General features: G+C 37.8%; 1 protein-coding gene across 1 annotated transcript; it reads right to left on the bottom strand.

Moving 5' to 3' along the window:
* Nucleotides 1–650: 650 nt before the first annotated feature.
* LOC132096069 (exocyst complex component 3-like) lies at nt 651–15,281 on the bottom strand. Its single transcript, XM_059501193.1, has 13 exons — nt 15,116–15,281; nt 14,184–14,360; nt 13,879–14,098; nt 12,386–13,067; nt 9,501–9,618; nt 9,248–9,373; nt 9,061–9,161; nt 8,858–8,968; nt 2,589–2,730; nt 2,378–2,500; nt 1,759–1,920; nt 1,503–1,624; nt 651–1,130 (listed from the first exon to the last, which is right to left on the bottom strand). Exons 2-13 carry the CDS (start codon nt 14,325–14,327, stop codon nt 935–937), a joined length of 2,247 nt encoding a protein of 748 aa, XP_059357176.1. The 5' UTR covers nt 14,328–14,360; nt 15,116–15,281; the 3' UTR covers nt 651–934.
* Between the last annotated feature and the right edge of the window lie 92 nt (nt 15,282–15,373).

Here is a 15,373-nt window from a genome sequence, read left to right as displayed (position 1 = left end):
GAGCTGGCAGATCCATGCTTGTGTGTAGAAACGGAGATGACCTGCTGTTTAATCCAACATCGTAAATCTTTTAGATCGCTTAGTGTTAACCCAGATTTTATTCCAGTGAAAACAGACGTGATGAAGTTCAGTGGTTCATTACAATTCATGACAGTAACTAGCAGGACGCTTCTGAATGTGTGGCACTGTAGTGAAAAAGAAACTAAACTCTACATTATTCATGAGAACGAACGACACAAACGCTGAGTGCAACCTCATCATTTGTTAAAGGGATAGATCACCCAAAAAATAAAAATTCAATTAAATTGCAGTATATAATACTATATAAAAATCTACTGAACATTTGAGTTTTTATGTGATTAACAGAAAAAAATTATTGCTATTTGTCACCAGTAGGTTTGACAAACCTGGTGTATCTTCATTGCCATATTTGAAAATGTAAGAGAAAATGCAATTTGAAAGGTTCTGGTTTTGTAGCTACTTAAATGGCTTTTCATGTGAACCAAAAACTATCATATTTGCTTTATAAGACATGGAATATAAGTGCATACTTATGAAGTCTTTCTAAAGCCTGACATCCATTAAGTACAATATAGCTGCAATATGTGAAATATAACTCCCAAAACATATTTTTACTACATCAAAAAAACTTTTTGGTGCTTTTGACAAGCTTTTGGGTGAACTATTGTTTTAATTCATCTTTCAACCATTTTTCGAAGGGCAGGCTAGGATTTTTTTTTAAATGTTTCTGTACATCAAGTCATCATAATTAATCTAAGAATCTGCAGTCTCAACACGACCTGCTGCCATTCAAGTGTACATCATCATCCACTGAGATGGCAGAGAATATATTTCCAAAGTGCATCAGTGGAGTCGATACTCCATTCAGTGGCCTGTTTGCGGCTTAGTAAAGGCTCTAGGGGTAAAGGTCAGATTATTTGAGCAGTTTGGGAACAGTCATAGAGGTCATGGCGGTCATGGTGTTGGTTGGCACAGTGATGTCTCTGAAGATGGGCTGAGACACAGTGGAAGAGGATGGTTTGTTCTGGTTCAGAGTCTCTATGATCATCTGTCTCATTTCTCGACTGGCATCTCCACGGACCGCTAACAGGGCCACAATGTGCTCCTCTCTAATGACAGAGAAAAAGGTGGATTTGAGTGTCCATTCAATGTTAATGATAGTGTTATTATGTAAAAGACCATTTAGTTGAGCTCTACTTTGGCAGCTGAAACATTTCACAAATTTCATAATTTTACATTACTGCAATGTGTCTGTATTTGTCTTTTTTTTGTTTTGTTTTTTTACACGAGAATAACAGAAATATCATCACAATGCTAAAAAAAAAAAAACTAAATGGCATTTAAAACAGGCTTTATTATCTTCTATATATCTCAACATATCTCTCCTTTTTACTTACTTTGTATCTCGCAAAACGTGTCATCTAGCTCCAAGCAATAAAAACTTTTTTTTAATCAATGTTTTCAATGTGATGAAGTCTGACCTGATGTCAGGATATTTGGACACCAGGGTGGACACCTCCAGGTAGAGCAGCGCAGGATCGGTCAGTTTGAAGACCTCAGCGATGGCAGAGATGGAGTCACACAGCCGGTCTGTGTCCTCTCCCTGAGCACATACAAACACGCTTTACAAAGAGCTCTTTAAAAATGACCATAAAGCAATAAACCCTAGGTCTGTTGGATGACAGCAGCATGTTCTAGACATCATTCCTTCTCAGTACAGAGGGTTGTGAGACTCACAGCAGAAAGTTTCTTGAAGAGGAATTTGAACTGATCTGCTTCTTTCATCATCCGGTCGGCTCCCTCCTTCCTCTCATCGGCGTTTTTAAACGAGATGCGCTTCTGCATGATGGCCTTCAGATACTCCACCACCACCCTCCGATGAGCCTCGCTCGTCATTTCCTGTTTCACACACACCAATCAAAACACGGCAATAAAAACCATATCGGTTAGTGCTAAATAACGTTACTTCTGCATTAGATTCACTCATTGAATGATAGGAAATTAATGCAGTATGTAGTGTGTGTGTGTGTGTGTGTGTGTGTGATTGGATTGCGATTCATTCATTCACATGTGATTCATCTGCGATTATGAACGCGATATTGCGTAGCTTGTCAGCAAACTATGGCTCTGTTTATTAAGTGCCGCTCCATTTGAAAGCAGGTGATGGATATTTAGTACTAATCACAGAACCAGATTTACTAAAGAGACACGCATGACAATCGCATGCGATTAATCGTGCAGCCCTAATATATATGTATCGATACATGATTGTACAGAACAGTCCTCTGATCTGATGAAAAGAGTACAAATTTTGCATTTTAACAAATAAGACAAATTACAAATTTAGTGTGCAAACCTGATTATTAGGCTTTTTAACTTTGGCAAAGTCATTAAAGTAGTCTTCCACGGTCACACAGATGGTGTCTACAGCATGAGATCCGGTCAACCACTTCCGGGTCAGCAGATCATTAAGATGATGCTGTCAAAAGAACAACAAAAAAATCTGACACATTTATCCCAGTTACTAAACCTCAACATCTAACCATACACAATCTGAGCGGATTTACCTCCAAATCCAGGAAGACTTCATCCAGCAGGAACTGGCAGCCCTCTCGGGCCACCTCGTTCAGGAGCTTGTCTATAGTGGCGTCGATCTGAGTGGGTTCAGTCGACTGAGAGTACTTCCTTTTCAAGCTATTTATAGACTCTCTGAAAACAGGCATATTGAAGTTAATTAGTTTGGTTCATTAGCAGCGTATTACTCATGTTAAGAAGAAATATTGCAGAAATAGCATTTTAAAGTAATTATGAAATTATTTTATCGCACGCGATTATCGCCAGCATTTAACACCTCGTGAATAAACAAAGGGTGCCAATGTGAGAGTGCACACCGACACACAAAATGGGAGGTGTAAAAGTATATTTTTTGGAAAAAATGCCTCAGGCTCGTATTTTTGGCTTGATGAGCCACTTTTTAAAACTGGCTGACCAATGAGATTAGCGCTTTTGTTCAGGTGCCTGAAGCTGCTGTAGTTACAGTAAAACACGAATTCGTGGCACTCAAGCAGGATCACACTTGATACCTAACAACGAAGAGGAAGTAAGTAGACCAAGACGATGCATCGAGATCGAGATCACAAAAGGCAATAAACGCACGCGATAAACGTCTCAGTGTGTATGAGGCTTAGACTGCACACATACAATAAAAAAAATAAAAAAAACACACATTAGGCTGTAAGGTATAGTAATTCTATCTTTTACCATCTCCAAATTTAAGACATCTCAAAATGTTACCTAAAAAAGACAATTCACCCAAAAATGAAAATCGTTTCATCAATTACTCATGTCATTCCAAACCTGCATGAGTTTTTTTTCTTCTGTTGAACAGATATTTTGATGTATGTTGGTAACCAAACCATTTTAGGTCCCACTGACTTTTTTTTGGGACCTTAGACTTTTTGATTACCAACATTAATTTGTCACTGAGAGAGAGAGAAAAAACAAAAAAACCTTGCAAAGACATGCCGGTTTGCAACGTAAATGATAACAGAATTACAAAACAGTATGTCCAGCTATAGACAGGCTCTAAAAACTGCTAGGGCAGAGCATATACACAAACTCATAGAAAATAACCAAAACAATCCAAGGTTTTTATTTAGCACAGTGGCTATATTAACAAATAACCAGACGCCACCTAATTCAAATATTCCATTAACGTTTAATAGTAATGACTTTATGAATTTCTTCACTGATAAAATAGATAACATTAGAAATACAATAGCGAATGTAGATTCTACAGCGTCTAACACTTCAGTTTCATCCATCGCACCCAAAGATAAACTGCAGTGCGTTACAACTATAGGACAAGAAGAGCTAAATAAACCTATCACTGTATCTAAACCAACAACATGTTTATTAGATCCTGTACCCACTAAATTACTGAAAGAGTTGTTACCTGTAGCCGAAGAACCGCTTCTCAATATCATTAACTCGTCTTTATCTTTAGGTCATGTCCCAAAACCATTTAAGCTGGCGGTTATTAAGCCTCTTATTAAGAAACCAAAACTAGATCCTAGTGAACTGGCAAGTTATAGGCCTATTTCAAATCTTCCATTTATGTCTTAAATGTTTGAAAAAGTTGTGTCTGCTCAATTGAGCTCCTTCCTTCCTTCCAAAATGATCTGTATGAAGAATTTGAGTCAGGTTTCAGGCCCCACCATAGCACAGAAACTGCAATTGTTAAAATTACAAATGACCTGCTTCTTGCGTCAGATCAAGGCTGCATCTCACTGCTAGTTTTACTTGATCTTAGTGCTGTGTGCGACACCATAGATCATGATATACTCCTAGACAGATTACAAAACTATACAGGTATTCAAAGGCAGGCTCTAAGATGGTTTAGATCCTACCTGTCCGATCGCTACCATTTTGTTTATTTAAATGGGGAGTCATCTCATTTATCACCAGTAAAATATGGAGTGCCACAAGGATCCGTCCTAAGTCCCCTTCTATTTTCAAGATACATGTTGCCCCTTGGTAATATTATTAGAAAATACGGGATTAGTTTCCACTGTTATGCTGATGATACTCAGCTATATATCTCAACGAGACCAGATGAAACTTCCCAATTATCTAAGCTAACAGAGTGTGTTAAAAATGTAAAAGGTTTGATGACCAATCATTTTCTCTTATTAAATTCGGATAAGACAGGGATATTAATTATTGGACCAAAAAACTGTACACAGAATATAGTAGATTACAATTTGCAACTAAACGGATGTACTGTTACTTCCTCTTCAGTCAAAAATCTGGGTGTTACATTAGACAGCAACTTGTCTTTTGAAAATCATATTTCCCATGTTACAAAAACTGCATTCTTCCATCTTAGAAACATTGCCAAGCTACGAAACATGTTACCTGTTTCTGATGCAGAAAAGCTAGTTCATGCATTCATGACCTCTAGACTGGACTATTGTAACGCACTTCTAGGTGGTTGTCCTGCATCTTCAATAAACAAGCTACAGGTACAGTAGTCCAAAATGCAGCAGCTAGAGTCCTTACCAGGTCAAGAAAATATGATCATATTACCCCAATTTTACAGTCTCTGCACTGGCTACCTATTAAGTTCCGTATCAGTTACAAATTATCATTACTTACCTATATGGCCCTAAACAGTCTAGCTCCTGTGTACCTAACTAGCCTTATACCACGTTACAATCCATCACGCTCCCTAAGGTCAGAAAACGGTGGACTTTTGGTAGTTCCTAGGATAGCAAAGTCCACTAAAGGAGGTAGAGCTTTTTCACATTTGGCTCCCAAACTCTGGAAAAGCCTTCCTGATAATGTTTGCAGGGTTCCCACTCTTTTTCAGAGATCATTTTCCAGGACTTTTCCAGGACATTTCAAATTTCATGATGATGGGAATAAAATATAAGGATCACATATTCACAGCCTAAAGTAATATATTCCTCTCTCAAAAAAAGCATACAATTTATGGCTATAACCCCACTATAAAATCAGAAATGCACCAAACACACACACACACACGTCTGGTTCACTATCCTGCTAGAGAATCTCCTTAGACATAATGGTTTTTATACTGTACAAACTGTATATTCTATCCCCCTACACTATCACAGAAAACTTTTGACATTTTTACATTTTCAAAAAAACGTTTAGTATGTTTATTAATCCATTTCCCCCATGGGGACTGCTGGCTGGTCCCCACAATGTAGATTATCTCAGGTTATACTATCCTTGTGGGGACCATTTGGTCACACACACACACACACACACACACACACACATGCACACAGCTTCTGAAGGTATACTCTACACTTTATTTTAATGAACACATTGTAACGACTGCCTAGGCCCTTCTTGTTAAGCTTTCCCTTCCCTCTTCCCCCAACTGCAGTCTCCAAAGAAATAAAAGGCATTATAAAAAAAATAGTTTGCAAAAAGCATTTGTCCCAAACAGACTAAACAACAAATAAATATCTGTCCAAAATATTTACTACATTAAGCTCCACAGTAACCTTTGAATTTTTTTACTGTTTGAGTTGGCTCAAACTCTCTTGCAACATTTCTAAGCTTTGTTTTAGAGCTGTTAACTCCTCACTTTTGTCTGCGACACTTTTTTGATAGGCATTTGATTTTGTCAGTAAGGTGAAGTCATGCTTTCTCTCTGCCCTGACGGCCATTTCATCTGCCTCTTTCTGCATGGTTTCAATGCTTGGTTTCGAAACTTGTCCAGCCTGGAAGTGTAAGCAAAATTTTGGAATTCTGCTTTATGGTGTGTGTAGACGTGTATTAAAAACACTAGTAATAATCTAGTGTTTTAATAAAATATCAACGAACAGTATATCACAATTGTTTAAATAACGCAACAAATTTAATGTTTTAAAATAAATACAATTTAGAATAGAAAGAGGAAAGGTAAGATGCTTTAAAAATTAAACTATTACCACCAGCAGATGGCAGCAAATAACAGTCTTAATGAGTGAATCATTGGAATCACTATCAAACGATTCATTCAAAACGCTTATTTAGGAATGAAGAAAATGACGGTCTTCATGAATGGGTCATGAATCGTTTCTCAAAGATTCAGTCGGCAAAGAAACGTCACCATACTGTTTGTTGCTAAGAGAAACGTCTGTTTGGAACTACTAGGTTGGTGAAACAGAGCAAACAGACAATAGTACAATAGCAAGCGTGCCTTTATATATACGTTTATATAAGTACTATTATATACTACTGGCCTCCGCCTCATGTTCACAAGTCTGTGCTGCACTATGAACATGCAATTATCGCTGTGCATCGCGTCAGCATTTCATTTCCACTTCCTATATCGTTCATAAAACAGGTTTGGGAAATTTGTGCCTGATTTGTCATGGGGATGCAAGACGTTCCAACGATTCTAAATAAAATAGACTTAACAAATCGATAACCTTTTCTCAGGCAAATGCCGTCACTCATGCTGTAATTCGCCCGTGCAGACCCTCTTGCACATGTGTATCAAAATAATTACTTTACAATAATATTAACATGTAATTAAAAACTACCTCCATACCAGTGGACATTTGCTGCAAACATTCGAGCATTTAATTTCTAGCACCTGAAAACCGGCAACACGAGACAGCGTCATACGTCACAGGGATCTTAAAGTGTAACTAAACCCCTGCTCAGAGCCTGACTCCACCCACTGACAATATTTGAAAAATGCTGAAAAGTGGGCAGATCACAGTGGAGATAGAGGGGACGAACCGAGGGCGGGGCTGAGCGAGTGCGGCGTGATCCTGAGACTCGCAGTGACGGATTGATTGACAGCTGCTGTCAGAGACACTAAAATGGAGAGTGACTGTAATGACGCAAGTAGCTTTGCAACAGAGCGATCATTTGAAGTAGAGGACTTTTCTCCCCCACTTTTACCTGAAGTGGAGGATGTCGAGGCATCTGTTCATATCAATTCGAGCCACTGGCTCAAACTGCGGTCTTAACTCCCGCACCGCGTCGCTTTTCAGCGCGAGCTATGTGGAGAAGCCCATTTCCACCTCCATTGCGTTGGAGAAGCAATCCCGTGTAAAACGCAGTTTGCACACTCGAGCTCTAGGCGGGAACTCACGGTCTTCCAGCCCAAGTGCATGCAACCACTGGCTCCTAATTTTAAAGTCTGCTGGAAAACTATGCAGTCCAGCAGTGCTGTCGCAACCAGCAACACACCTCCGTACCATCCTGACCACTGTACTAAATACAGATAAATGTACGCTAACTTGAAGATCTAAATAACTATATAATTGCTACGCTAAATAGATGCTATATTAGTCTATCCTGGTCGTTACCAATACTCGCTATTCCAGCTCCCGACTCACTACAGTGATTTTGATGGTTTTATACTGCCAAGGGCGTGGTAGCTCGTACCAAGGGGCATGGTGAGCTGGAAACTGATTACGTCACCTGCCACCGCTTACGTCACTTGCCACCGCAACATCCAATAGGAAAAATCAACTGCAGTAGCCACCGTTCAACCTGAAGAGGGCAGCACTCAGACGTTTTTACACCATATATTGTAGAATTAAAACACTTTATACTCAAATGTCAAAAAAGTTACTCGAATCAATGAACAGCACTAATAAAGCCCCATTCTTATAGATCATTAACTAAAAAAAGTTGGTTTAGGGTTTAGTTACTCACGTGTCAAAACTCAGCATCCCTGAACAGAGCGCTTTCTGTTACGTTAATTGTTTCAACCAGTTGTCGGCCAATTCTTTAATGATCAAGAAAATTTTTAAATAATAATTTTCCAGGACAACAAGATTTTTTCCAGGACAATCTATGTTTTCTCTCATTTTCCATGTGTTTTCCAGGATTGGAAAATTGGTCATTAATATTCCAGGATTTCCAGGTTTTCCAGGACGCGTGGGAACCCTGTGTTTGGGGTTCAGACACACTCTCTCAGTTTAAATCTAGATTAAAAACACATCTCTTTTGCCAAGCATTCGAATGTTGTATCTGATCAAATGCACATTCTTATTCTTTATTATTTAACTAATTAATTTTACTATTTGTTTCTATGTTTTGCCACGGGATTTACATCCCAAACCGACAGTCACCACTTATAAGATACTACTAAATATTGTAGAAACTTAATTTTCTTTAAAGTTGCTTTGTAATGATTTGCAATGTAAAAAGCGCTATACAAATAAACTTGAATTCAATTTCCTTTTTTGATCAAATTGAATTTGAACTTTTTAAGAATTCCCGGAGAACCTGAATTGCCAATAATTTAATGCATTACTTAAAAAAAACATTCATTTATTGATTTCAAGACACTCACTTAAACGTCTGACAGTTGTTGATGATGCCGATCATGTATTGAACGTAGCACTGCGGGAGCTGACGATCTTTCAGATGTTCCTCCTTATAGCTGATCGCCTCCTCTCGGTACCTGCATACACATGCAAGAGTTGTGAAAATGTGCATCTTTACCAATAATGACAACTTTTATAATGATCAGCGGTCAGTTTGAGATCACAGTACCTCACTAGGAATGAGTGCATCTGCTTCAGACAGACTCTCAGCACCTGCTCTTTAAAGGTCTCGTTGATCTGCGCGGCCACCTGCAGATTCTGCTCAAACATCTGAGGAGGAAATAAAGGAAGATCTCATGCCAAAGCTCATGTGAGTGGGTGTATTAAAGCATGAGGTCAGTTAGAAGTTGTTGTACCTGGAAGACAATAGCAGGTAAGGTGGTTTGGTAGTAGCCGTCCTGGTCGGCCTCAGGCTCCGTCTCCTTCTGCCAGTCTTTCTTATCAGTCTCCAAAGCTTTGCGCAGCCAGCCTGTGATGTTTGACTGGAGAGAATTAGAAAACAAGAGCGGGCTGCTGAACTGAAAATGCTTGGTCATGCACAGGATTTCAAAAGTCTGCGCAATATGTAAGATGTAAAGACTTTTATTTTGAATCCTGTGCTGCACTCACAGTAAAGGTTTTGAGGTATTTGCCTAGCAAATTATCCACCACGTGTTCGGGCAGCAGTGGCTCCAGCTGCTTGACGTCACACTCAGGCTGCAGATCAGGATGAGCCATCATCTCCACACTGCCAGAGACAGAACCAGACATCACTTACACTAACACACCAATTACACACGCTTCTGCTCCTCGTCAATGTCAAAAGAAATGCTTTGACTCAATGTTAGAGGTTTTATAATAGATTTGTATGACAGAATTAAATGGGAGTACATTTAGAATGTGATTAAAGAGTAAGTTTGACCTATGTGAGTATTTTAATGACTGATGCCATTTTCAAATAATATATGATATACATTTGGAAATAGGTAATAGTTAATGCTTACATGTAGCGACATAAATGTACACAATAGTAAAAATAGGTCAAAATTTAAATAATCAGTCACACAATGCTTAAGAATTAAGGTACCACACTAGCTTAGTTAAAAAATGATTTTGTCATTTCTTCCATCTGTTTTTGGAAGTATGACTAGGATAAGGTAAATCACAAATTAATCATATAACTGCTATGCATGTTGTTACTGCTATTAAACTATTAACTAATATTGTTAGTTAAAAGCCAAACTTTTTTAATGTACTTTTTTATTTGATTAAAAACTATTATTGTTAAAAAAAAACTGAAATATAAAATACAGATGAAAAACAGACATCAAAACTTGCAAACAGTAAAGTTAGAAATGATGCATCTGCAGCCAAATGCAATAAAGCTAAATAGAAGAAAAAGAATAAAAATGGCAAAAAAAACCACACAAAACGACTACAGCTTAAACTAAAATGAAGATATAAAAATGAAAGCAAATTCTAAATATTAATAAATATTATGATAGTATTCTGTATAAATAATACTAAAATAACTGATAGATGCAAAGAAATTAAAAACATCATAGTGCATCCCAACATGTCCTTCAGCATGTAAAACAGTAACAAAAAGCAGAGCTGAAGATCTCCTGATCTGTTTAGCTCTACTAACACAAGTGCATTAATCTTCCTGCTCAATCCTGTGAGCGCACGCGATGTGATGGTCTGCTGTGAGTCCATCAGTCAAGCTGTGCTGCTGCTCTTGGCTAATTGCTCCCTGCTGCACTCTGACAGACTGATCTGCCACTGAGGAATGTGATGCTGAGTTAGGCAGCAACACAGATGGTAGTTTTCTCTTCAAGCAAATGTTTACTTTAATTTCAAATTTACTAAGTTTTTCATTTAAAATAACAGCGGGAAACATATAAACCCTTTTTTTTTTTTTTTTTTTGCTGGAAAACGATGGCATATGATAGAATTACCACAACTAGCCACTTGATAGCATTACCTTGATGAGATTTAAATAAATTCAATTTGAAACAACAGTATTACTATATATAATATAACCGGTAAATGTCATATCCTCAGCATAAAACACATAATCATAAATAATAATAAATCATAATAATAATAATAAAAATAAATGCTATATTTTATATTAATAACAACAATAAATAAATAAATATATTGTTTGGGAGAAACAGCAAATGAGGATATGCAATTAACTCAAATTAAATCAAATTTTAAATTATTAATAATTTTCATTTTCATTAAAGGAGCTATGTGTAGGTTTTTACTTAAAAAAATCTTTAAGATAGAGTTTTCATTTGTACATGTATGAGCCAACCATGATGTAAAATAAAGAATGACACCTCGACTGTCCACCACGGTTGCCTCTATCAGCCTGTAGGCTCAATTGTCTGTGGAGGAGTCGGGTCCGAATTGGCACGAAAATTCACAAAATGAGACGTCATGCGCGTTCTCGTCTACTTGGGCTTACAACTGTATGGCACGCCAGCCATTATAGTAAGCAGCGGCAATAGTGTTTTCAAATGGACTCTGCAGATGGAAAGAAGCGACCAGCCTCCAGCACAATTCAGACACCCACGGACACTCCTCGTAAGTTAAAAAAAAAAGAGCGTGCGGACTGAGAACGAGCATGAGACTGGCTGCAGTTCTTCTAACGACCACTGGTGTCAGTAACGGTTAGAAATTTCAGAACCTACGGAATGCTCCTTTAATGATTATTGCGGTCTATAGATAATAAATAAATAAGAAAATAAAAAAAGAAGAAGTGGCAACCAAAATAGAAAATGATTACAAAGAGAGGCTTTTTTGATTTTTGAGTTGAAATCATTAACACCAACTGGATTAAATGAAGAGATGGATCTTGCATGTTTTTTGTAAAGGGAAACTATCCCTCATTAATTAAGATCAGCTGTCAACAATTTGCAATTGTGACTATATAAGTGCGTTTATTGCTTTTTGCCTCATGAGCACTGAAGAAAGCATGGACTGAAACCTTTTTCGCTTTGGTCTGTTTTTAAGACACCTTGCTAGCACTTTTGTCACTTTTTCACTTTTGCATATGGAAAATAAAAAAACAAGATTTTTTTTTATAGACCTTTTTTTTTGGTCTTATTGGATTTTTCCAGTGTGCGGTCAATTTCAGCTACCTGTTAGTAAAAATGACAAAAATATTGTTGGGGAAAACAACCTGTAAATGTGCAATTACTTGAAATATAGGTATATATATATATAAAAAAAAAAGTAAAACTAAATGTGCAATTACCTGAGAAATAGGTATTAGTGTTCTCATATAGTGTTCCAGTAGCTCAATTGGTAGAGCACTGTGTTATCAAGCGCAAGGTTGGGGGTTCGATTCCCCGGTAACACATGATATTTAAAAAGTGATAGCCTGAATAAGTTGCTTTGTATAAAAGCATCTGCTAAATGCATTAATTTAATTTAATTTAATCTCAAGTTCTCATACAAATCCCTGTTTCACTTAAGATAAATGCAGTCCGCTTGTATCTTACCTTTTATACGTGTTGAGGACCCACGTGAGAAGAGACACAATCTCGTTGGCTTCCAGATCTTCAGCTGCGAGCTCCTGCACGCGTGCAGACACTGATTTAAGATAGAGGTTTAAGAACACCTGGAAGGTGTTGTAGTGTGGCGGGAAGCACTGCACCATCAGGTTCTTCACCACGGTCAGGTCATCCAGAACGTACTTCCTAGTGATCTCCAGCAACCTCACCAGCCACATCTTGTCAGACTCACGTGTTTCTGACTGCGTGCTCTCGATGCGAGCGCTCACGGTGCTCTCTAGGACTTCATTCATTCGATTTTTCCAGCATTTGGGCCTCCCGGGTGGGATGAACCCGGTCTGCTTCTTACGGTCCAGCATCTTGCGGTCGATCTTCTCTTCACGCTCGATGATTCGGACCACAGACACAAGCATGGTGGGGTCGCGGCGGACGGTGACCATGGCGCGTTGGAGGACCATCCAGAGTTGTTTGGAGAGTTCCTCTGACAGGCCCTGCACCTGGCCGAAGTAGTTACGAATGAGGTTCATGTCATGGACGTTCTTGCTGTCCATGCGATACTGCTCATACATGAGGTCATCGCGGGAGCACTCCAGGTCCATTAGCTTGCGGTGAGCTTGAAGCAGCTCGCCCTGCTCGATCAGATCATGAGTCTCTCGTACTATCTCAGGTACTGTAGAGGAGGGAGCAAAATGTGGGTGCAGTGTCTACAGATGCAAATCATACCAATATAGCACCTAGCATCAATTAGAAGACAAAAACTGTATGTAACTGTAAATAAATACATACATACATACATACATACATACATACATGGCAGTGAAAATATATGGTAGTAAAAATTAGGCAAATATTGTTGGAGAAAAACAAGCCGTGAATGTGCATCAAAAACATCAGAAAAGTAAATAACTCAATATAAAAATGTATTTAAATAAACCAACCTGTAAATGTTCAATTGCCATAATAATAGCTAATAAACAGTTAAATAAATGTGTTTAAGATTTGGAGAAAAACAACATTTAAATGTGCAATAAACTGACAAATAACTAATACATATTTTATAAAAATAACTAACTAAATGAATAAATAAGTAGTAAAATGACTAAACAATTGTTGGAAAAACAACTTGTAAATGTCCTAAAAATAGGGAATACGTGGTAATAAATAAATAAATTAAATAAAAAGTAAGTAGTAAAAATAACAAATACTATTCAGTAAAAACAACCTGTAAATTACATACATAAATTGAGGGAAAATCATACCATTGGAGATAAAAAACAAACAAATAAAAAAACTGCAAAGGTGATGTCAACAGGGGGAAAAAAACATTAGAACAATATGATTATTACTATTTTTTTTAGTAAATATTTTAAATGACAAAAATAACCTGTGAACCTTCAAACAAATCCTATTTTAATTGAGTATCTATGATAAATGACTCAACCAGAGTAAATGAATTCAACTCGAGCAGCATCCGGCCTCACCTGAGAAAATGTTTTTGAGGTTCTCGACGGCTGAAGCCAGCTGACTGTGCTGAACCACTGCGTCTTTCACGTCCTTCAGACTCTCTATGGTGTTGATGCTCTGCCTCCAGTCTTTACTGACGTCTGCCAGAGAGCTCTGGATGTCTTTCACATCACACAGGGCTTTATGGAGCTGGGTGAGGCCTGTTCGTACCCCATCCAACTGAGACTGAATAGCAGCCTGAAAAGTGATAAAAGGCTTGGTTTAAATGAACTGGTAAAACCATTCCTCAGATCAACAAATGGTTAAATGCAAGTAGTGTCACCTTTAATCTGGCTTCCACGGAAGCTTTCTTGCGCGCCTCTCTCCGTCTGTACTGCTCCACTTTGTCGAGTTGGTCAGAGCGCTGCAGCATCCCAGCAACCCTCTGCACTGCCGTGGCAACCGCCTCTCTGTTCGTCTCCTCCATAGTAACCGATCCCAAACGGCAGGGTTCAAGGTACTAAGATGGAAAAAACAGCAAGGGTTAAAAGTGCTGATAATGACCCTAACTTCAGGACAAGAGATACTGAATGACCCGACTCAAACAGCAAGAGTTAAATGCACTCAGAATGAGTGAAATAGTAAACATTACCAATACTAAACTGATGGGTTAATTGCACTGTAGTGTTATTTTAGTATCACTGAGAGAATTAATTTGTTATTAATATTTTAAATTACTGTTTTATTTTTATGTTCTGTTTTTATTCTGCTTAAATTTTATTTGAAGTTTTAGTAATTTTGTTGTTGTTTTTATTCGTTTCTGCTTAAAAAACATGTTTATATTAGCTTTTTTTAAAAAATTTTTTTTTACATATTTTACACTATTTAATTTCACTTAACGTTTATTTTTAATGGTTTTATTTTAAAGTTCCTACTACACTGAAGTGAATCAAAGAGCAGACGTTAAATCTGAACAAAATGACATATATCTGAGCATTTGCATTTTTGCAGCTGGTTAAACATGCAGTAACTAAGCTAACACAAACAAATAAAAATAGTTACGTAGACCTGCTCAGAATTGGTATGGTTTAGGAAAAGAATCAAATGAAATTGTAATTTGTTTTACTTATTGTAATAACCGCACATATCTTGCTGATTTTCTGTGCTGAGGCCCATACTGACAGATGCTAACATGGCTAACAATATTAGCATTCAGAGGTCTGCGCTTTTCAAACATAGATCGTTAAAACCTCGATGTCATGTGAAGGTACTCACCCGGACCTGGTGTTTGTTTTGCGAGCTGCGAGTTGTTGTTATGAGCTGTTCATTGATATTTTATTTTAATGTTTATTCTCTTCATATAATGTCATAACAGCTGCTTCTTCCTGGTGTCGCCCAACGCTCGGTCAGATGACGGCAGCGACTGCGCCGAGAGCAACAACCGTGCGCAGGGTTTACGCAGAAAACGGACTAGTCTATGATTAAGAAGGACGACACGGTGAGGATGTAATCTTCATTTGGTCCTTATATATA

The sequence above is a fragment of the Carassius carassius genome, chromosome 20 (genome assembly GCF_963082965.1).
Source record: "Carassius carassius chromosome 20, fCarCar2.1, whole genome shotgun sequence".
Classification (NCBI taxonomy): Eukaryota; Metazoa; Chordata; class Actinopteri; order Cypriniformes; family Cyprinidae; genus Carassius; species Carassius carassius.
Note: the sequence above shows the minus strand (reverse complement) of the source record. Positions and strands in the feature narration are given on the sequence as shown.

What these genes read in the sequence shown, in the direction of transcription:
- LOC132096069 (XM_059501193.1), bottom strand. Translation starts at nt 14,327, where the DNA reads ATGGAGGAGACGAACAGAGAGGCGGTTGCCACGGCAGTGCAGAGGGTT. An exon ending in AATACCTCAAAACCTTTACT is followed by an intron (nt 9,374 to 9,500) that starts GTGAGTGCAGCA and finishes AATTCTCTCCAG; the next exon opens with TCAAACATCACAGGCTGGCT. An exon ending in TCCAAATATCCTGACATCAG is followed by an intron (nt 1,131 to 1,502) that starts GTCAGACTTCAT and finishes CTCTGTCATTAG; the next exon opens with AGAGGAGCACATTGTGGCCC.